General features: G+C 36.8%; 1 protein-coding gene across 2 annotated transcripts in view; it reads right to left on the reverse strand.

Moving 5' to 3' along the window:
• Positions 1 to 4,763: 4,763 nt before the first annotated feature.
• GOLPH3L (golgi phosphoprotein 3 like) overlaps positions 4,764 to 24,397 on the reverse strand; it is a 39,947-nt gene continuing 20,313 nt past the window's right edge. The window contains exons 3-5 of one of the 2 annotated variants that reach the window (XM_059930366.1): positions 21,972 to 22,103; positions 20,390 to 20,504; positions 4,764 to 5,441 (exon numbers count right to left, since the gene is read on the reverse strand). In XM_059930366.1, the coding sequence (XP_059786349.1) occupies positions 5,014 to 5,441; positions 20,390 to 20,504; positions 21,972 to 22,103 (675 nt within the window). In that variant the 3' untranslated portion in view covers positions 4,764 to 5,013. The remainder of the gene's footprint in view (positions 5,442 to 20,389; positions 20,505 to 21,971; positions 22,104 to 24,397) is intronic. The other variant, XM_059930376.1, reaches the window with a different exon arrangement.

Here is a 24,397-nt window from a genome sequence, read left to right on the forward strand (position 1 = left end):
ATTGTACATATTTTCAGGGTGTACAGAGACCCACTGAAGCCCACCAGAGAAGCTGCTTCCATAAATTAAAGCATTGTCACAGGAATTTACAGTGGCCTTCATTTATTCAGATTTGTGTTCAGCCCAGTTATGTGCCCCAAATTTATGATTTGACAATTTAAAAGCTCTGTAGTATGGTTGGTGGGAGTGTAAATTGGTACAACCATACTTTGGAAAACTGGTGGCACTATATACTAAAGCTAAATGTAGTTCAAACCCTATAGCCCAGCAATTCCACTCCTAGGTACATATATCCAACTGAAATGCATTCTCATGTTCACCAAAACAAGTATTCACAGCAGCTCTATTTATAATTGCTCCAAACTGGAACAACCCAAATGTTCAAAATAAAAGAATCAACCGTCACAAAAAATACATATTGGATGATTTCATTTAAATAACGTTCAAAAGCAAAACCAATCTATTGTATTAAAAGTCAGGATTGTAGTTAGCTTGAAGGAGGGATATAGTGACTGGGAGAGGGCATGAAGGGGGCTTTTGGGGAGCTAGTAATGTTTTGTTTCTTGACTGGGGTGCTGGTTACATAGGAATGCTCACTATTCATTATTGAGTCGTACATTTTTATTTATTTTGATTTAAGCATTTTTCTCTGGTTATGATTCCATAAAAAGTTTTAAAAGGTATCTAATGTGAAGAGTAAGACGGAGGAGAGAAGTGAAAGACTGAATTAAGTCATCTGATTTTTAAAACATGAACATTTTAACATAAAAAGTATTTGTTCAGTCTTTTAAATGTTCATAATGTTAAGAATCTAGTCAACTATTCTGTTACCTTCTCTAGTCTTCCCCTCTTTGATCATAAACATCTCTTCCGCCCTGCTCTCAAATGAAAGGAATCCAATTTAATTTAATATAAATCAGTTTAAACTAAGTTATCTAAGACCTTTCTGGCCTCCACTTGGGAGTTCAAGAAAGGCTGGGGTGACAGAGCTGGGGGAAAAAGTTTTTTTTTTTTTTAAATTAATTAATTAATTAATTTATGGCTGTGTTGGGTCTTCGTTTCTGTGCGAGGGCTTTCTCTAGTTGCGGCAAGCGGGGGCCACTCTTCATCGCGGTGCGCGGGCCTCTCACTATCGTGGCCTCTCTTGTTGCGGAGCACAGGCTCCAGATGCGCAGGCTCAGTAGTTGTGGCTCATGGGCCTAGTTGCTCCGCGGCAGGTGAGATCTTCCCAGACGCGGGCTTGAACCCGTGTCCCCTGCATTGGCAGGCAGATTCTCAACCACTGAGCCAACAGGGAAGCCCAGTTTTGTTAAAATTTGATATCAGAAAACACTCATGCAAGAAGAGAGTACAGTGAAATATTTAAAGTGTTGGGGACTTCCCTGGTGGTCCAGTGGTTAAGACTCTGCACTCCCAATGCAGGGGGCCTGGGCTCGATCCCTGGTCAGGGAACTAGATCCTGCATGCCACAACTACAGATCCCTCATCTGGCATGCCACAACAAACACCTGGCGCAGCCAAATAAATAAATACATATTTTAAAAAATAAAAAATAAAAAAGTGTTGTAAAACAAAAACAAAAAAACACCCAGCAATCTAGAATTCTATATCCAGTAAAATTATCCTTCAAAAGGGAAGGATAAATACTTTCTCAGATAAAAACTGAGGGAATTTATGTCCAGCACACTTGCCCTGTAAGAAGTGTTAAAAGAAGTTAAGGGAGAAGGAAAATGATATGCCAGAAAAGTTTTATATAAGAAAAGCATCAGAGAAGGAATAAATGAAGGTAAACAAAAACAGATAATTTGCTAGTTTCAAAAACCCTTCTTTAGTCTACAACTTGAATATATTCTCTTAGAACAATCTCTTTTGAGAGATAGAGATATGTGAAAAGCACACACATTCATGAAATTCTAGCACATAACAAATTACTTTGTACATTCTGTATTTTGTTTCCCTAGCCCAGCATAGCCTTGGCTCTTCCTTTTCAACCTAAGAAGATTCTTCAAGACTGAGCTTAAATGAAGGCAGGAGAGAGTAGTGGTTAAAAGCCTGTGTTTGAACTCAAGCTCTGCACAGTGTCCTTAGGCAAGCCTCACTACCTCTCTGAATTTTCTTTAAAATAATCTTCTATGGTTTTTTTAGTGTTGAGGACTAAATGAGAAAATATATGAAGTGGTTAGTATAGTACCTCACAAGAAAAGTACTCAATATATGAAAGCCACTATAATAAATAACCTCTTCTAAGTCTTTCTTAATGTTCCCAGGAAGAATGCTACTGCTTTGCGCTTCTAAAAATTAAGTTTATACTTCCATATGAGCATTTATCACAAAGTATCTTATTTGCCCACTTAAATGTGAGTTCTCGGGGGCCGAAATTGTGTCCTACACAGTTTTTTATTGTCACACCTAGCAAGTGCCATTTAATTTGTAAGTACTCAATATTTTTTGGATGAATGTATTATAGGCAATAAAATATAAAGCAGTGTTCCCAAATTTTAACGTGTAAGCTTTTAGAGACTGTTTAAAATGCAGCTTCCTAAGCCCCCAACCCCAGAGACTGATTTACTAGGAACCTGTATTTTGGCAAAGTACTCACCCCCACAAAGGTTATTTTGATGCACCACATTTTAAGAAACATTGTTACAAAGGATGACTTATGGGAAAACAATACTTTTTCTGAAATAAAAATAACAAGTATAAACAATCCTAGTAAATACATTTCTTATTGTCCTTTATGCTGTAGACATTATAAAAGAACTGAAGAACAATAAGCCAATTACAAGCTCAATTATCTTTCTTTTCGCACGTTGTTAACTCTGTTATAGTTAGGTATGTTACCTACACTTGGAACCTAAGACTTTCAGCTCTTCAGTAAGTTCAGGTGTCATGTGCAAGTAGTTATTAATAGAACAGAATATACTCATTCTCTTCATGGTAATAATGGTGTAATTGGGTAACTTATTTTGCTCAAGATGGAGACACCATTCAGACTTTACATTAGCTGGTGTTTGGGTTAGACTTAACGTGCCCTGCCCTCCAGTATATATATGTTACAATTATAATATTTGTGTATCCCTAATTTTCCACACAGGATGAAACAGAGGCTGGTATCCTAGTGTAAATGGGGAGTGTTACTGGCCTTGTGTGAAAAGTTCTTATTTCCAGTTAAAATAACTGAAGTTGTAAAACTGCACAGAGATACCAGAGACAATAATTGATCTTTATTATACAGAAATGTGAAGGCCATATGCATTAAATGAAAAGGTGTTTTGCAATGAACATTATGCAGATTCAAACTGAAGACATCGTCATCTTATTGAGATACAATATAAAAATAACACTGACCAAGAGTTGCTAGAAAGAACTCAACTTCTACTCTCCCAATCAAGCTGAAACTTTCCACAGGAAAACCTGGTTTCAATTCATGCCGAACTGTTTTCAAATGGAAAGAAAAAACTAAGTCAGGGAGAGACAACCAGGGACTGGTTTTTATACTTTTAGAGAGCCAGACTGAAGCTCTACTCAGCTTCACATTTAAGAATTTGTTTCACTTTAAAATTTATATCTCTAGTCACCTAAGTGATACCTAAAGTGAAAAAAGAAAGTTAATTGAGTTGGGGAATTTTGTGGAGCTAGACAGGTTTAGGGGAGAAGATGAAAGTTACAATCATTCATTTAATTACTTCTGATCAGGAAGATTTGATATCAGGTCTGGATCATCTGTATTAGCCCTTTGATAGCCGGTTTCTCTGTAGTTGTCAAGAGGCAAGATCCATTAAAAGTATCAGCATAACAAATGCTTGACATTAGCACAGTTTGGTGCCTGTCCTCTTTATATTCCCAAATACTGGACTTTATATCAGGATGCTTTTAAGATCAAGTTGCCCTTCTAAACAGGATTTTTCTTAATAAGCTTCTGTTTGCATTCACTACTGAATTAAAAAATGTTTTAGCGATTTGGTTAGACAGATGGTTGTGTTGAGACAAGACTAATGACTGGAAGGGTATCTGTGGATTAAATATAGATAAAACTACCTCCAGAACCCTTAAATATAGACAGAATCTATCAATTTATGTAGGAAGCCAAAATAGGGAACAAGATCATCTAGAGTTTAGATACATTGTCTGGACTCAGGATGCTGCTATTGGGCAATTGAAATTTACAACTCCCTAAATTCAATCAGAGTAGGGACATTTAAAGTAGTCTGGAGGAATCTGGACAGTCATGTGCTAAAGAGTGGAAATTCTGATGCCACCTCCCTTTGCAAATTGTATTGCTGACTGCTTGAAGGAGGTGGTTGAGAGAGACATTTTTTTCATTTAGACTTCTGTTCTAATGAATGATGGAGTAGGATAATGCTGAGAGAGAGTAGAGAATATATTTCTGGTTCTAGGACTGTGAGAACCAGGTAATCACGTTTGGAATATTCTCATTAGGTTAGAAAAGGAAAAATGAGAAAACCACTAGCGGGACATGCATTTATATCCCAGAGACCATATGCTCCAAAAATTAGTTTTGTTTCCATTGCCCCTTATTCAAAGAGATGGTTACTTCAACAAGCTACATTACTTAGCAGAGCCTGAGAGACAGACTGAAAACATGTATTTAAAATGGAAAATAAAATTTTAAAAATATGATAAATGGTTTGCTCTACATCTCATTCACGTTCTGTGGCTAGAGAAATCCAAATCTCACTTAGATGTTCCTGCTAATGCAAAAGCACACTAGATGGAAGTAAACCAAGAAATGAGAGAAAATGTTTATTTATTGGGTGTGTGTTGGTTCACCCAGTTTATTCACCTCTGGAGTGGAAGTACAGGGAAAAATAAAGTCTGCTTATAATGGTCAAGGTCTATACAGGAGCCTTGAAGTTGCTCTCCCCAAATAACGAGTTTGATTCAAGAGAAGGAAAAAACATGATGGAAAACATCTCATCACACAAAGCTTGGTGATGGTGTCTCTGACAGTCACTGGCCAGCAAGGGAAAAGGAGAAACCCACCTGCTGGCTTTAGGATTTATTGAAGGCTGCCAGCACAGCCCAGATCATCTCTGTGGCACTGTGCTTTGTCCCCTCTACCTCAGGGTCCAGTTCCACTAGGTCCTTGGCCCGATTCATTGCCACATCATACTTGTCATCTGTCAGAGAGGAGAAGACATTCTCTAGCACGTCAGAGGAGTGGGCTAGCACCAGTAGTGCTAGTGTTCGCTTGTCCATACGCTGAGGGTCATTTACCCACCGCTCTAGGACACTGTCTTGAAGCTTTTTCACTAGTCGCTGTTTCTCTGTTGTATTGGTCACTGGGTGAGTAGTCATGTCAAATAGGAGGAAATTCTGCTTCTCAGTGGTTAGAATACCCTTCTCTACTAGGTTCTTTGCAATTCTCTCTCTTACATTTCTCAGCTGGTACTGTAATTTGAAAGGGTTCCAGGTCTCACCTATGGGAAAAATAAATAGAAGGCTTGAACAACACTATAAACCAACTAGACCTAAGAAAACATCTATAGAATATTCTACCCTATAACAGTAGAATGTACATTCTTCTCAAGTGCACATGAAACATTCTCCAGGATAGACCATATGCTAGGCCATAAAACAAACAAGCCTTAATAAATTTAAAAGGACTGAAAACGTACAAAGTATGCTATACAATCACAATGGAATTAAACTAGAAATTAATAACAGAAGGAAATACGGGAAATTAAAAAATATGTGGAAATTAAACAACACAATCTGAAATAACCAATGAGTCAAAGAAGAAATCACAAGGAAAATTTAAAAAATACTTTTGAGTTGAATGAAAGAAACCCCACAACATACCAAAACTTATGGGATGCAGCTTAAAGCAGTATGAAGAGGGAAATTTATGATCCAAATGCTATATTAGAAAAGGAGATGTCAAATCAATAACCTAACATTCTATCTTAAAAAACTAGAAAAAGAAGATCATACTAAACCCAAAGCAAGCAGGAGAAAGGAAATAATAAAGATTAGAGAGGAAACAGAAAAAAATCAATAAAATCAAAACTTGGTTCAATGAAAAGATAAAAAAAGGACAAACCTAGAGTGACCAAGGAAAAAAGAGAGAAGACTCAAAATTACTACAATTAGGAATGAAAGAGGAGACATCACTACGGACCTTACAAAAATAAAAAGGATTATAAGGAAATACTATGAAAAACAGGATGCCAACAAATTAGACAACCTAGAAGAATGGACAAATTCTTTGAAATACACAAATTACCTAAACCAACTCAACAAGAAAGAGAGAATTTGAATATATATATAACAAGTAAATAGATTGAATAGTAACTTTAAAACTTCCCACAAAGAAAAGTGTGGTCAAGATGGCTTTACTGGTAATTCTACCAAACATTAATGAAGAATTAATGCCAATCCTTCACAAATGCTTAAAAAAAAAAGAAGAGGAAGAGGAGGGAACACTTCCTTAGTCTACACAGTAAGTATTACTCTGATAGTAAAAGGAGACAAAGACTTCACAAGAAAACTATAGACCAATATCCCTTATAAATATAGGTACAAAAATGCTCAACAAAATACTAGCAAACAAATCTAGCAACATATAATAAACACTATGTAGGGGATTTCCTGGTGGCCCAGTGGTTAGGACTCTGCTTTCACTGCCAAGGGTGTGGGTTCAATCCCTGGTCAGGGAACTAAGATCCTGAAAGCTGCGTGGCGAGGCTGAAGGAAAAAACAAACAAAAAACAAAAAAAATAGGACTTCCCTGGTGGCGCAGTGGTTAAGAATCCGCCTGCCAATGCAGGGGACACAGGTTCACACCCTGGTATGGGAAGATCCCACATGCTGTGGAGCAACTAAGCCCGTGTGCCACAACTACTGAGCCTGCACTCTAGAGCCCATGAGCCACAACTACTGAGCCCGCGTGCCACAACTACTGAAGCCTGTGCTCCTAGAGCCCATGCTCTGCAACAAGAGAATCCACCACAATGAGAAGCCCGCGCACTGCAACGAAGAGCAGCCCCTGCTCGCCACAACTAGAGAAAGCCCACATGCAGCAACGAAGACCCAATGCAGCCAAAAATAAATAAATAAATTAAAGAAAAGAAACAAAAAACCCTCCCAAACTATGTAATATGATCAGGGGGACTTAAACCAGAAATGCAAGGTTGCTTTAAAATATAAAAATCAAGTAATATGTCATGTCAATAGAGTAAAAAGCAAAAACGAAGTGATCATCTCAATAGACACAAAAAAAAGCATTTGATAAAATCCAACACCCTTACATGATAAAAACACTCCACAAGCTAGGAATAGACAGAAACTTTCTCAACTTGATAGAGGGAATTTGTGAAAAACGTACAGCTAGCATAATACTTAATGCGGAAAGACTGAATGTTGTCCTTCTAAGATCAGGGATAAGACAAGGAAGTCATTCTCATCACTCCTATTCAGCACTGTACTGAAGGTTCTAGCCAGGGTAATTAGGTAAGAAAAAGAAATAAAAGGCATCCAGATTAGACAAGAACAAGTTAAACTATTTTTATTTTCAGATGACATGATCTTGTGTACAGAAAAATCTAAGAAATCTGCTTTAAAAGTATTACAGCTAATAAGTACAGCAAGGTTTCAGGATACAAGATTAATACTCAAAAATGAACTTAATTTCTATATATTAACAATGAACAACCTGAAAAAGAAATTAAGAAAACAACTACATTTACAAGAGCACCAAAAAGAAAATACTTAGGAATAAATTTAACAAAAGAAGTATAAGACATGTATACTGAAAATTACAAAATATCGTTGAAATTAAAGAAGATCTAAATAAATGAAAAGCTATCCCATGTTCATGCATTGGAAGACTTAATATTATTAAGATATCACTCACTATTCCCCAAATTGATTTACAGATTCAACACAATCGCTATCAAAATCCTAGCTTGCTTTATTGCAGAAATTGACAAGTTGATCCCAAAATTCATATGGAAATGCAAAGGACCCAGAATGGCCAAAATAATCCTGAAAAAGAACAAAGTTGGAAGACTCACACTTCCTGATTTCAAAATTACTACAAAGCTACAACAATCGAGAAGTGTGGTACTGGCATAATGACAGACATATAGATCAGTGGAAGAGTCCAGAAATAAACCCATACATTTATGGTCAAATGATTTCTGACAATGGTACCATGACAGTTCATGGGGGAAACAGTCTTTTTAACAATAGCGGTAGGACAACTGTACATATATCTTCATGCAAAAGAATGACATTAGAGCCCTACCTCACATCATATACAACAATTAATCTCAAAAAGGATAATAGACACAAATGAAAGAGCTAAAGCTATATAACTCCTAGAAGAAAATATGGGAATAAATTTTTATGATGTTGGGTTAGGCAATGGTTTCTTAGATATTATAACAAAATTACAAGCAACAAAAGAAAAAAAAGATTAGTTGAAATGTATCAAAATCAAAAACTTTTATGCTTCAAAGGACACAATCAAGAAACTGAAAAGACAACCCACAAAATGGGAGAAAAATTTTGCAAATCATGTATCTGAAAAGATTTGTATTTAGAACACATTTTAACAGTACAACTCAATAGTAAAAAGCAAATCCAATTTAAAAATGGGCAAAGGATCTGAATAGACAATTCTCCAAAGAAGATATACAAATGGCCAATAAGCACATATAAACATGCTCAACATCATTAGTCATTAGGGGATTGCAAATAAAAATCACAATGCCATACCACTATATACTCACTAGGATGGCTAAAATAAAATTACAAAGGCAGAGAATAACAAGTATTGACGAGGATGTGGAGGAATTGAAACTCTCACACACTGGTGGTGGGAATGTAAAACAGTATAGCCACTTTGAAAAACAGTCCCTATTTCTGTCCTCAAGAAATTTACAATCTAGAATGAGGTGAAAGTGGGGACACAAAAATAATATTTGAAGTGGGCCCTAAAGAAAAACTGGGTATAGTTGATAAGGGTCTTTTAAATTAATTAATTAATTAATTAATTAATTAATGCCTGAGTTGGGTCTTTGTTGCTGTGCCCAGGCTTCCTCTAGTTGCGGCAAGCGGGGGCTACTCTTTGTTGCGGTGCACGGGCTTCTCATTGCAGTGGCTTCTCTTGCTGTGGAGCACGGGCTCTAGGTGTGCGGGCTTAAGTAGTTGTGGCACATGGGCTCAGTAGTTATGGCTGGCAGGCTCTAGAGCTCAGGCTCAGTACTTGTGGCTCATGGGCTTAGTTTCTCCGCGGCATGTGGGATCTTCCCAGACCAGGGCTCAAACCCGTGTCCCCTGCATTGGCAGGTGGATTCTTAACCATGGCTCCACCAGGGAAGCCCGATAAGGGTCTTTAAAATGTTAATCACTGAGATATTACATCTGGGACAATGGCAGAGTAACAAACACCAGAAACTCATCTCTCCACCTAGACAATAATTATACTAGTAGAATCTATCTGAAACAACTATTTTTGGAACTCTGGAGTTTCTGTGAACACTTGTAGGTTCCAGGGAAAGGCTAGGCTGGCAAATTGTGGTTAATATCAGTCGATTTCAGCCTTCAGTGCAGTAGTGACTACTCAGCCCCCAGCCCTACGATAGGCAGCTGTGGGGAGAGCAATCTGTTGTTTTAGTGTAGCTTGTTTGAGTCAGGGTGGGCAATAAGGACCTTGTCTCTGAAATATCAGGATCAGTGTTCTGATTATGGATTGCAGCTTCTGATGGCTGACATGCAGCTAAAGGCTGCTATTGTCCCAATTCCCACCAGCTGAAGCAGCTTCCAGGGGATTTAAAAAAGCAGCTTTTTTTTTTTTTACATTCAAAAACAACTACATGTACACAGTATTATAGAAAGCCACTGTGCTTGCTCAAGAAAAGGTGTAACCTCAGGAAAAAACAAAAACAAAAACAGCAAAGCCTGGGGGATGGGGAAAATCTGTTTTCCAGAGGTACCACATTATAAGATTAAATGTCCAGTTTTCAACAACAACAACAAAAATCACAAGGCATATAGAGAAGGAGAAAAGTATGGCCCATTAAAAGGAAAAAAAGAAAATGACATAATTTGCACTTGAGGAAGTCCAGGTGTCAAGTTTACTAGACAAAGACTTGAAAACAACTGACTTAGAGTTGTTCCTTTATGATGCTTCCTTTAGCAAATAGCTAAAGGAAGACATGGACAAAGACAGGAAAATGATGTATGAACAAAATTAGAATACCAATAAAGAGATAGAAATTATAAAAAGGAACCAAAAAGAAAGTCTGGAGCTTAAATACAATAACTAAAATGAAGAATACACTATACGGGTTCAAAAACAGATTTAAGCAGGCAGAAGAAAGAATTAGCAAATTTGAAGATAGGACAACTGAAGTAATAAAGTCTGGGGAACAACAGCAAAAAAAGTGAATGGAGGGCTTCCCTGGTGGCGCAGTGGTTGGGAATCTGCCTGCCAATGCAGCGGACACGGGTTCGAGCCCTGGTCTGGGAAGATCCCACATGCCGCGGAGCAACTGGGCCCGTGCGCCACAGCTACTGAGCCTGCGCGTCTGGAGCCTGTGCTCCGCAACAAGAGAGGCCGCGACAGTGAGAGGCCCACGCACCGCGATGAAGAGTGGCCCCTGCTTGCCACAACTAGAGAAAGCCCTCGCACAGAAATGAAGACCCAACACAGCCATAAATAAATAAATAAATTAAAAAAAAAAAAAGAGCCTCTTATTAAAAAAAAAAAAAAAAAAAGTGAATGGAGCCCTAAGGGACCTCTGAGACACCACCAAACGGACAAATATTTTCATTGTAGGAATCCCAGAGAAGAGAGAGAAAAAAGGGCAGAAAAAATATTTGAAAAACTAATGGCTGAAAACTTTCCAAATTTCATGAAAGACACGAATCTACAAATCTAAGAAGCTTAATGAGCTCAATGTTGACTAAAACATCCATCTGAGACACATCATAATCAAACTATTGAAAGCCAAAGATAAATAATCTTTTTTTAAACCATTTTTAAAATTGAAGTATAGTTAATTTACAATGTTGTGTTTGTTTCAGGTATAGAGCACAGTGATTCAGTTACATGTATATACCTATATTCTTTTTTCAGATTCTTTTCCATTATAGGTTATTATGATATATTGAATATAGTTCCCTGTGCTATACAGTAGGTTCTTGTTGTTTATCTATTTTATATATAATGGTGTGTATATGTTAATCCCAAACTCCTAATTTATCTCCCCCACACCCTGCCTCCGCTATCCACTTTGGTAACCATAAGTTTGTTTTCTATGTGTGAGTCTATTTCTGTTTTATAAATAGTTCATTTGTATCATTTTTTTTTTTAGATTCTACATATAAGTGATATCATATGATATTTGTCTTTCTCTGTCTGAGTTACTTCACTTAATATGATAATCTCTAGGTCCATCCATGTTGATGCAGATGGCGTTATGTCATTCTTTTTTATGGCTGAGTAATGTTCCATTGTGTATATATACCACATCTTCTTTATCCATTCATCAGCTGTTGATGGACATTTAGGTTGCTTCCATGTCTTGGCTATTGTAAATAGTGCTGCTATGAACATTGGGGTGCATGTATGTTTTTGAATTAGAGTTTTCTCAGATATATGCCCAGGAATGTGATTGATGGATTGTATGGTAACTCTATTTTTAGTTTTTTAAGGAAACGCCATACTGTTCTCCATAGTGGCTGCACCAATTTGCAATCCTACCAACAGTGTAGGAGGGTTCCTTTTTCTCCACACCCTCACCAGCATTATATGTAGTTTACAAAGATAAAGAATCTTGAAAGCAGGAAGAAAGAAGTGAGTTGTCACACACAAGGTGTCTTCAATAAGATTATCACCAGACTTCTCATCAGAAACTTTGGAGGCTAGAAGACAGTGGGCTGATATATTCAAAGAGCTGAAAGAAAAAAAATCTGTCACCTGAGAATTCTATATCCAGAAAAAGTGTCCTTCAAAAGTGAAATTAAGACTTTCCCAGATAAAAACTGAGGAAGTTTGTTACCACTAGACTTGCCCTACGAGAAATGCTAAAAAGGAGTGCTGCAGGTTGAAATGAAGGGAAGCTAGAAGTAACTTGAAGCAGTATGAAGAAATAAAGATATCCAATAAAGGCTAAATACAGGGACAACCATAAAAGCTAATTTTGTTTCATAACTCCATTTTTTATGTTCTATATACTTTAAAAGACAAATGCATTAAAAAACAATTATTAATCTATATTATTGGTCACACAATTTATAAAGGTATAATCTGTGACATCAAAACAGACAGAGTGGAACGAAGCTATATAGGAACAGTTTTTGTGTTATTGAAGTTAAGTTGGTATAAATTCAGATTAGGTTGTCATTAACTTTAGGATGTTAAATGTAATCCCCATGGTACAATAAAGAAAATGTCTATAGAATATACACAAAAGAAAATGAGAGGGGAATCAAAATGTTTCACTACAAAAAATCAACCAAACATAAAGCAAGACAGTAATGCGGGAAATGAGGACAAAAATCTATAGGCCATATAGTAATGGAAAACAAATAGCTGGGGCTTCCCTAGTGATGCAGTGGTTAAGAATCAGCCTGCCAATGCAGGGGACACGGGTTCAAGTCCTGGTTCGGGAAGATCCCACATGCCGTGGAGCAACTAAGCCCGTGTGCCACAACTACTGAGCCTGCACTCTAGAGCCTGCGAGCCACAACTACTGAGTCTGTGTGCCACAACTACTGAAGCCTATGGGCCTAGAGCCCATGATCCACAACAAGAGAAGCCACTGCAATGAGAAGCTCGTGTGCCACAACGAAGAGTAGCCCCCGCTCGCCACAACTAAAGAAAGCCTGTGTGCAGCAATGAAGACCAAATGCAGCCAAAAATAAAATAAATAAAAAAAAATTAATTAAAAAAATTTTTTTTTATTAAAAAAAGAAAACAAATAGCAAAATGGCAGAATTAACTGTCTCCTTATCAGTAATTACTTTAAATGTAAATGGATTAAACTATTTAATAATAACAAAACAAATTGGCAGAATGGGTTAAAAAACATGATCCAATTATATGCTATGAGAGATTCACTTTAGATCAAAGGACACAGATAGGCTGAAAGTGAATGGATGGAAAAAGATATTCCATTCAAATAGTAACCAAAAGACAGCAGGGGTGGCTATACTAATTTTGGACAAAATAGATTTAAAATCATATAAGGTAAAAGAGACAGAGAAAGACATGATATATTAATAAAAGGTTCAGTACAACAAGAAGATATAACAAGTATAAATATTTACACTCCTAAGAACAGACTCAAAATATATGAAGCAAAATGGACAGAACAGTCAGAAGTAGACAGTTTTATAACACCCCACTTTCAATGAGGCTTAGATCAAGTAGACAGAAAATAATTTAAAAATAGAAGATTTCAACAACATAATAAACTCACTAAGCCTAACAGACATATACAGAACACTCCACCTAACAGCAGAATACACATTCTTCTCAAGTGTACATGGCACATTCTCCAGGACAGACCACTTGTTAGGCCATAAAATAAATCTCAATAGATTTCAAAAGATACATACAAAGTATCTTCTCTGACCACAATGGGATGAAATTAGAAATCAGTAAAAGAAGGAAAATGAAAATTTGCCTATATGTGTAAATTAAACAAGCTTAAACAACCAATGGGTCAAAGAAGAAATTACAGGGAAATTAGAAAATACTTAGAAATGGATGAAAACACAATGCACTAAAATGTATGGGATATAGTGAAAGCAGTGCTCAGAGGGAAATTTATAACTGTAAATGCCTAAATTAAAAAAGTAAGTCTCAAATCAATCACCTAACTTTACACTTTAATGGACTAGAAAAAGAAGAGCAAAGTAAACCCAAAGCTAACAGAAGGAACGAAATAAAGATTAGAGAAGAGATGAACAAAAAGAGAGATCAGAAAAACAACAAAGAAGACCAAAGAAACAAAGAGTTGGTTTTTTGAAAAGATCAACAAAATTCACAAACCTTTAGGTAGACTGCCAAAGAAAAAGACAAAAGATACAAACAACTAAAATGAGAAATTAAAGTGGGGACATTACAACTGACCTTGCAGAGATTAAAAAAAGGATTATAAGAGAATACTATGAATAATGGTAAGCCAACAAATTACATAACCTAGAAGAAATGGACAAATTTCTTCAGCGAAATGGACAAATTCCCTGAAACACTCAAATTATCTAAACTGACTGATGACGAAATAGAAAATTTCAACAGATTTATAGCAAGTAAAAAGATGAAATCAGTAATCAAAAACCTCCCCAAAAAGAAAAGTCCTGGACCAGATGACTTCATCAGTGAATTCTACCTAACATTTAAACAAGAATTAACACAAATCCTTCTCAAAGTCTTCCAAAAAACTGAAGAGGGAACACCTCCTAACTCATTCTGTGAGGCAAGGATTATCCTGATACTAGAGCCAGATAAAGACATCACAAGAGGACTTCACTGGTGGCACAGTGGTTAAGAATCCGCCTGTCAATGCAGGGGACACGGGTTTGAGCCCTGGTCCGGGAAGATCCCATGTGCCGTGGAGCAACTAAGCCCAGCTCATAAGCCACAACTACTGAGTCCGTGTGCCACAACTACTGAAGCCTGTGTGCCTAGAGCCTGTGCTCCACAACAAGAGAAGCCACCGCAATGAGAAGCCTGTGAATCGCTACGAAGAGTAGCCCCCACTCAATGTAACTAGAGAAAGCCCGTGCACAGCAGCAAAGACCCAATGCAGCCAAAAATAAATAATAAATTAATAAATAAAAAAAAAAATCACAAGAAAAGAAAGTTACAGACCAATAAGTCTTATGAATATACATGCAAAATTCTTAATAAAATATTAGCAAATTGAATCCAACAGCATAATAAAATGATTATTCACCTTGATCAAGTAAAATTTATCCCAGGAATGTAACAGAAAATCAAATGGACTGAGGATCTGAATAGACATTTTTCTAAAGAAGACATATAAATGGTCAAAAGACACATGAAAACGCGCTCAACATCACTAATCATCAAGGAAATGCAAATCAAAACCATAGTGCGATAACACTACACATTTGTTAAGATGGCTAATATTAAAAAGACCAAAAATAACAACTGTTGGTGAGGATACAGAGAAAAGGGAACCCTTGTGCACTGTTAGTGAACATGTAAATTGGCCCAGTCACTACAGAAAACAGTATAGGACTTCCCTGGTGGTGCAGTGGTTGAGAATCTGCCTGCCAATGCAGGGCACATGGGTTTAATCCCTGGTCTGGGAAGATCCCACATGTCGCAGAGTACCTAAGCCCGTGTGCCACAACTACTGAGCCTGTGCTCTACAGCCCGTGAGCCACAATTACTGAGCCCGCATGCCACAACTACTGAAGCCCGCGTGCCTAGAGCCCGTGCTCCGCAACAAGAGAAGCCACTGCAATGAGAAGTCCATGCACTGCAACGAAAAGTAGCCCCCACTCACCGCAACTAGAGAAAGCCCACGTGCAGCAATGAAGACCCAATGTAGCCAAAAAAATAAATAAAATAAAATAAATTTTTTTAATTAAAAAAAAGAAAACAGTATAAAGGTTTCTCAAAAAATTAAAATTACAACTACCATATAATCTAGTAATTCTACTTCTGAGTAGAATTGAAAAGATATATGCACCCCATGTTCACTGCAGCATTATTTATAATAGCCAAGACATGGAAGCAACTTAAATATCAATTATGGATGAATGGATAAAGAAAATGTGGTATATGTATATACACACACCACACACATATATATATGCACACATATACATACAATAGAATATTATTCAACCATAAAAAACAGGAAATCTTGCCATTCATAACAACCTGGATGGACCTTGAGGGCATTATGCTAAGTGAAGTAAGTCAGACAGAGGGACTTCCCTGGTGGTAGTGGTGAAGACTCCGTGCTCCCAACGCAGGGGGCCTGGGTTCAATCCCTGGTCAGGGAACTAGATCCCACATGCATGCCACAACTCAGAGTTACATGCTGCAACTAAGGAGCCCTCGAGCCGCAACTAAGGAGCCTGCGAGCTGCAACTAAGGAGCCTGCCTGCTGCAACAAAGACCCGGCACAACCAAATAAATAAATAAATATTTTTTAAAAAATAAAATAAAATAAATAAGTGAGGCTGAATGCCTGCATAAATCTATAAAAAAAAAAAGTCAGACAGAGAAAGACAAATACTATATGATCTCACTTATATGTGGAATCTAAAACAAAAACAAAAAATTCCAAAATCATAGATACAGAGAACAGATTGGTAGTTGCTAGGGGCAGGGAGGGGGAGAATGCCAGAATGGGTGAAGGAGATCAAAAGATACAAAATTCTAGTTAGAAAATAAATAAATCCTGGGGATGTAATGTACAGCATGGTGACTATAGTTAATAACACTGTATTATATATTTGAAAGTTCTAAGAAAACAGATCTTAAAAGTTCTCAGGACTTCCCTGGTGGTCCAGTGGTTAAGACTCCATGCTCCCAATGCAGGGGGCCTGGGTTAGATCCCTGGTCGGAGAACTAGATCCCGCATGCCACAACTAAGAGCTCACATGCCACAACTAAAGATCCTACTTGCCACAACTAAAAGGTCCCATATGCCGCAACGAAGATCCTGCATGCAGCAATGAAGATCCCACGTGCTGCAACTAAGACCCGGTGCAGCCAAATAAATACATAAATAAATAAATAATTTTTTTTTTAAAGTTCTCACACGAGAAAAAAAAAACTATGAGTGATGATGGATGCTAACTAGACTTATTGTGGTGATCATTTCATAATATGTACAAATATCGAATCAATATGATGTACACCTGAAATTAATATAATGTTTATGCCAATTATATCTCAATAAAAAGTCAAACAATGTAATACATCATTTAATAGAATGGAAAAAACCCCACATGATCGTCTCACTTGACTCAGAAAAGCAACTTGAGAAAAACAAACACCATTTCAGGATAAAAGCTTCTAGGAAACTAGGAATAAAAGAAAAATTCCTCAACATGATAAAGAGTATTTATGAAAACCTCACAGCTAATAACATATTCAATGGTAAAAGGCTGAAAGATCCCCCAAAGGTCAAGGAACAAGAAAGACAAGGATGCCTGCTTTCACCACTGCTATTCAACAATTTACTGGAAGTTCTGGCCAGAGCTAGTAGACAAGAAAGAAAAAATTAAAGGCATCTAAATTGTAAAGGAAAAACTAAAACTATCTCTGTTTGCAGATGACATAACCCTATACATAGAAAATCCCCCGAAGTACGCAAAAAGCTACTAGAGCTAATAAACTCAGCTAAGTTGCAGGGTACAAGATGAACACACAAAAAATCAGTTGTTTCTATATATCAGAAATGAATAATCTGAAAATGAAATTAAGAAAGCAATCTCATTTATAGTAGTGTCGAAGAAAATTAAATATTTAGGAATAAGTCTAACCAGGGAGGTGGAAGATTTGTACTCTGAAAACTATAAAACACTGCTGAAAGAAATTAAAGAAAACATAAATAATGGAAAGACAGCCTGAGCTTCTTTTAATGGACAGGAAGACTTAACACTGTTAAAATGGCAATACCACCCAAAGAGATCTACAGGTTCAACACAATCCCTATCAAATTCTAACAGTCTTTTCCACAAAAGTGGAAAAGCTGATCCTCAAATTCATATGGAATTGCAAGGGACCCAGAACAGCCAAAATAACTTGAAAAAGAAGAATAAAGTTAGTGGACTCATAGTTTCCCAACTTCAAAACTTACTCCAAAGCTACAGTAAGTAAAACAGTATGGTACTGGCATAAGGACAAACATACAGATTAATGCAATAGAATAGAGAGCCCAGAAATAAACCCTCACAGATATGGTCAACTGATTTTTCAACAAGGCTGCCAACACCATTCAAGGGGGAAAGAATAGTATTTTTAACAAATGGTTCTGAGAAACTGCATATCCACATGCAAAAGAATGAAGCTGAACCTTTACCTTACATCATATACAAAAATTAAGTCAAAATGGATCAAAGAACCAAATTTAAGAACTAAAACTATAAAACTTTTAGAAGAAAGCACTGGGGAAAATCTTTATGACATTAGATTTGGCAAAGATTTCATGGATATGACACCAAAAGTACAGGCAACAAGTAGATAAGTTGGACTTCATCAAAATTAAGAACTTTTGTACATCAAGAGTTATTATCAATAAAGTGAAGAGATAACTTACAGAATGAGAGAAAATATTTGCAAATCATATATCTGATAAGGGATTACTATCTAGAATATAGAAAGAGCTTCTAAAACTCAACAACAACAACAGAAGCCAATTCAAAAATGGGCAAAGGACTTGAATAGACATTTCTCCAAAGAAGATATATAAATGGTCCATGAAAAGATGCTCAACATCATTAATCATTAGGGAAATGCAAATCAAAACCACAGTGAGATACCACTTCACACCTACTAGGATGGCTATAATTAAAAACAAAACAAAACAAAAATTAGAATATTAAAAAGTGCTGATGAGGATGTGGAGAAACTGCAACCTTCACACTTGGCTGGTAAGAGTGTAAAAGAGTGCAGCCTCTGTAGAAAACAGTTTGGTGGTTTCTCAAAACATTGAACTATCACATACCCAGTAATTCTACTCCAAGATATACATCCAAAAGAATGGAAAGCAGTGACTTGAACAGATATATGTACAAAAATGTTCACAGCAGCATTATCCACAATAGCCAAAAGATGGAAACACCCAAGTGTCCATCAACAGATGAAATGAACAAAATGTGGTATACACATACAGTAGAATATTATTCAACCATAAAAAGGAATGAGATTTTGATGTATGCTACAAAATGAATGGACCTTGAAAACATGCTTAGTGAAATAAGCCAGACATAGAAGGAGAAATATTATATGATTCCACTTATATGAGTTACTTAGTACAGGCAAATTCATAGAGACAGAAAGTAGATGGAATGAGGGGAGGGAGGAAGAGGGGTGTTTGCGATGATGTGAAAGCTTTGAGTGTAGAGAGAAGTGATGGTTATATAACACTGTGCCTGTATTTAATGTCACTGAATTGTACACTTATGATTAAGATAATAAATACGTATATTTTACCACAATAAAAAGTTAACTATATACACCCCCAAAGTTAAAACATGTCCACACAAAAACTTGTCTATGAATGTTCATAGCAGCGCTATTCATAATAGTCCAAAAGTGGAAATAACTCAAATGTCCATCAACTGATGAATAAGTAATTAAAGTTGTATAACCATACAATGAAATACTATTTGGGGAAATTCTTGGGACTTCCCTGGTGGTCCAGTGGTTAAGACTCTGCACTTCCATTGCAGGGGACACAAGCTTGATCCTTGGTTGGGGAACTAAGATTCTGCATGCTATGCAGTGTGGGCAAAAAAAAAAAAAAAAATAGGGGAAATTCTAATAAGATTGGTGGATTGTATCAATTTCAGTATCCTGGTTGTCATATATTAAAATTTTGAGAAATGTTACCAGTGGCGGATTCTGGACAAAGCATATAAAGGGATCCTTCTGTATTATTTCTTACAACTGCATGTGAATATACAAATGTCTCAATAAAAACTTCAGTTAAAAAAATTGTTCCAGAAGGTGACACTGGCTGTGATCTCAAAGTGTCCTGTGGAATATTCTCCTAAAATATTATGCCTTAGGCTTGATTATTCATATTAAAGTTTTTGAACTTGCCCTTGAGAAAAAAAGGAATGAAGTGCTAATACATGCCACAACATGGATGAACCTTGAAAATATTATCCTCGGAAGTTAGTCAAAAAAACCATAAGTTGTATGATTTTGTTTATATGGAATATCCAGAATAGGCAAATCTACAGAGATAGAACGTAGATTAGTGGTTGCCTGTAGCTGGGCAGGAGGGTTGGGGAAATGTGGGGAAAACTGCTAATGAGTATGGGGTTTATTTTGGGGACGATAAAAATGTTCTAAACTTAGGTTGTGATGATGGTTGCACAATTGTGTGAATATACTAAAATCCATTTAATTGTATACTTTAAATGGGTCAACTGTATGGTATGTGAATTATACATCAACATGGTTGTTAAAAAATTTCTTGTGAGCTTATGAGGTGGACAGAGGTAAGATGAAGCTTTGGAAAACTTTATGTACTGATTAATCGTGTCTTTTTTGTCCCTCATTAGTACAGTTAAACAGTGAACCAATATATCTTATGCAGCACGCTGACCTTCTATACTTCTTCTCCCAACCTTAACAGTAGGATAAAAATTATAAAATGTGGGATTTTTAAATCATTCTGAGTCATCTTACCAGTGAGTAGCTCTATCCATGTTTGGACAGTTTCTGTGGGTTCAGTTGCTTTGATGTGTTTTAGAGTTTCATCCAGTAAAACATCACCCGTTGGGCTGTCTGACTTTAGTAGTACCTTTCAGAAAAGAAGAAACAAGAGACCCTGGTTGATATACTTCATTCAAATTAAAGTTATTCAATATGCTATACATATATTATTGGTTAAGTCATAGGAAATGCAAAGCAGCATAACATATTTTCTCTGTCCTCAGGATTTAAAATCTAGTATGGGGTGATAATAGGGAGATAAAAAAAAAAAACATTTGAAGTGGGCCCCAATGACAAACTGGATATAAATGATAATGGAGAAAAGATTCAATAATAACTCTTTGAGCCTGGAAAACCAACTTGTGAAACAATTAATAAGGATAGGAAAGTCAGGAAAAGTTGATGAAGTTTGGTTTTAACTGATACGGGATAGCCAAGTTGAAATGTCTGGACAATACTTAACTATGTTCCTGGGGGTGTTAAAAGAAGACAGACCTAGAAATTTGGGAGTTAATATATCATGGGGGTGATAGATGAAGCTGTAAAAGTAAATGATATCTCCAAAAGTTATACAAAGTGATACAAACTGACTTAGATGTTAAGGAATGGAAAAGTAAAGGAAATAGGGTACAGCCAGAGAAGCAAGAGGATGTAATATAACAAAGGTCAAGAACAGATAGGACTTTGCTGGTGGTCCAGTGGTTAAGAATCCACCTTCCAATGCAGGGGATGCAGGTTTGATCCCTGGTCGTGGAACTAAGATCCCACATGCTGTGGGGCAATTAAGCCCGTGTGCTGCAACTACTGAGCCCACGTGCCACAACTAGAGAGAAGCCTATGCACCACAATTAGAGAAGCCCGCACGCTGCCAAGAGGATCCCGCATGCCGCAACTAAGACACGACGCAGCCAAATAAATAAATAAAAATAAATAAATATTTTTTAAAAAGAACAGAAAGTTTCAAGTAAGAGGTAGTCAAAAGTGTTGAACACCACATATAGGTTAAAAGAGAAAAATAAATTGAAGACTGAAAATTAGCTGGTGACACCTAAGAATGTAGTTTCAGTAGAGTGCTGAGTATGACAGTGAAGTTGTGAGTGGAAAAAATGAGTAGTAAGAAAATGGAGAGAGCGGTATACCTCATAAGCTAGACAGAACTTGCAAAATACTTGGAAGGAGGGAAATTGAATGGTTATCTGAGGATGACCAGAGTTAAGTAAAGACTGCACCTGACCCACATGTTTGCCTCTTCATACACAATACTCTATTTCATAATATTATAGGTACAGATATAGAGAGAAAAATAATCAACACCACCCTAAATGTGATTTTTCTGCATAAAAATGGAAGACAAAATCATGAATTTCTTATAACTCTTTTGACCATGGATACTTGGATTTCTTTCTCTGCTACAGGATAATTAAACCTGCTAGACAATGGGACAACTGAATAAGTGATATTTATATTGTCTCACTACTCAAATCTTCCTATTCATCCGAAATGGACTGTTGGTATCTGCCCTTTCATAAGAGGATGTTCGCAGAGGACGCTCTACCTTTCTGTCTAGTAGTCGCTTCTTACGCATGGTGGGGGGTTCTAGATAGATTCGACCTCGCATGGCCAGCTCTATCAGGATGCCCCCTCGCAGGCCAGATGATATGCAGTCATTCCAGAAAGATGTGTAACCCTAGGAAAGGGGAAAAGAGAAGAGAAAGAATGTTCTGAAAGGGATATGGACTTGCATTAAGCACCCAAAGAATGGTCCACTTTGTTGTGTGATTCATTTCACTTCACATTACATGAACTCAAGGCAACGTATAAAATAAATGAAAAAAATCTCTTTAAGTCCCTTAATCTAACCCTCCTGCCCCAAAGTATGACTTTCTGTCTAACTTCAAGGTCTTTGTGAATTCCTATGGTTTGGCTGTTAGTTAACAACTGGCATGTCAAATTTTAATTTTTGAGAAGACTTTTGTCTTCTTTGAAATCTGTTTCCATGACACTCTAAATTTCAGAGTGGGATACAAATAAGTCAGGTAGAAAAATGTATAAATCATTTGAGCCTTTTATGCCTCCAAGATATGTATTATTTGCAAGCTATTTTGATGGGTGGTGTAGTCAGCTCTGCCACTGACTAGTTAAGTGCCTTGGGTATGTTACTTAGCCTTTCTCAAGTGCAATGTCCTCATCTGTAAAATGGGGGCACTGATATCTATCTTTATAAGTTTATTGTGAGGAATAAGTGAGATATAGATAAGAAACCATTTAGTATAGTAGCTGGCATATCATAGGCACTTAAATGTTAGTTTCTCTTCCCTAGGAACTATAGGGAATACAAAGGTATATAGTTAATAGCCACTGTCTTAAGGAGCTGAAAATGTAGCTGGAAAGACCATGCAAACTCCAGGAAAATTTTCTGTGATAATATAAAATTTAAATAAAAGCTCAACCGAAAATGGAGTAGAAGAGACAGGCATAAATCACTATAGGAAGTTTGGCTTATTTGTTTATTTTTAATTAATCAATCTATTTATTTATTTATTTATTGGTTGCATTGGGCCTTCATTGCTGTGCGCAGGCTTTCTCTAGTTGTGGAGAGCGGGGGTTGCCCTTCGTTGTGGTACGTGGGCTTCATTGCAGTGGCTTCTCTTGTTGTGAAGCACGGGCTCTAGACATGTGGGCTTCAGTAGTTGTGGCACGCAGGCTCAGTAGTTGTGGCTTGCGGGCTCTAGAGTGCAGACTCAGTAGTTGTGGCGCACAGGTTTAGTTGCTCCGAAGCATGTGGGATCTTCCCTGACCAGGGCTCGAACCCGTGTCCCCTGCACTGGCAGGTGGATTCTTAACCGCTGCGCCACCAGGGAAGTCCCGGAAGTTTGGTTTAGATGATAGCTTTTCAAATTATAAATCACTTTTGGGCTAGAGTAGTCAGAAACTCTTACGGGACTTGAGCTGGGGTTTGAAGAATAGGTTGAATTTAGCAGAGAGGGTGGATTTTCCAGATGAAGGAAGTCATCCAAATTTTACCTCTTCTTCAAAAGGGCATTCCAAGCAAAAGTGTCAAGCAAGGAAGGAGACCTCAAATATGTTTACAGATTTAACTCAAGAATTTAAAGAGAACTCATGAGATCAAGTTGGTTGGGCTAGGCTGTGGAAAGCCTTGATGCTCTGAACTTTTTATTGAAAGGCAATATTAAATTCTGAACGTTCTGAACAAGGAGTTATGATTAACACAAGGAAGACCCATCGGTGTTATCAGAACTGTTTAACACTCTTTAGCTATCTTTGTGTGTAGCATTCCCTCTCACTGGAGAGAAGGTGGGTGTGATGTTGGCAGATTCTAGCATGGCTTTAAAGCATCACCAAGACTAAGTCACTAGTAATAACAGTAATGTCTAATATTTTTTGAACACTTATTATGCAGTAGATTTGTGCTAAGCTTTTTTGCATGCACTATATGATTACATCTTCACAACAATCTTATAAGGGAGGTATTACTATTATCCACATTTTAAAGATGAGGAAATTAAGGCTTATGGAGGTTATGTAATATGATAGAGGTCACAAAGCTAAGTGGTGGCAAAGAATTAAAAAACACCTTTTAAAAATTCCAGTTTTCCTCTTTATTGATTTGGAAGTTATACATTCACTTTTCTTTAGGAAGTTATCTTTGAAATTTTAACATGCATGATCATTTAAAATTCATACAAGATCTAATTTATTATTAAAACAAATCAATATATTTATCACTCTCCTAGTTTGCCAATATTTTATCTTTTTTTTAACCTCACAAATTAGACATCATTATTAGCATCATCATTATTTTATAGAGGTAGCCCTTGTCTAGATTTACTCAGTTGCTTACCAAATTCTTTGCTCACCATTCCTTCTTGCATCTCAGACCTCCTTTCTGGTACCATTTTCCTTCCTCCTAAAGTAGAATTTCCTTAAATGAAAGTCTGTTGGAGGCAAACTCTATTTTGT

This window comes from Balaenoptera ricei, chromosome 1 (assembly GCF_028023285.1).
Source record: "Balaenoptera ricei isolate mBalRic1 chromosome 1, mBalRic1.hap2, whole genome shotgun sequence".
In the NCBI taxonomy this organism is placed as follows: Eukaryota; Metazoa; Chordata; class Mammalia; order Artiodactyla; family Balaenopteridae; genus Balaenoptera; species Balaenoptera ricei.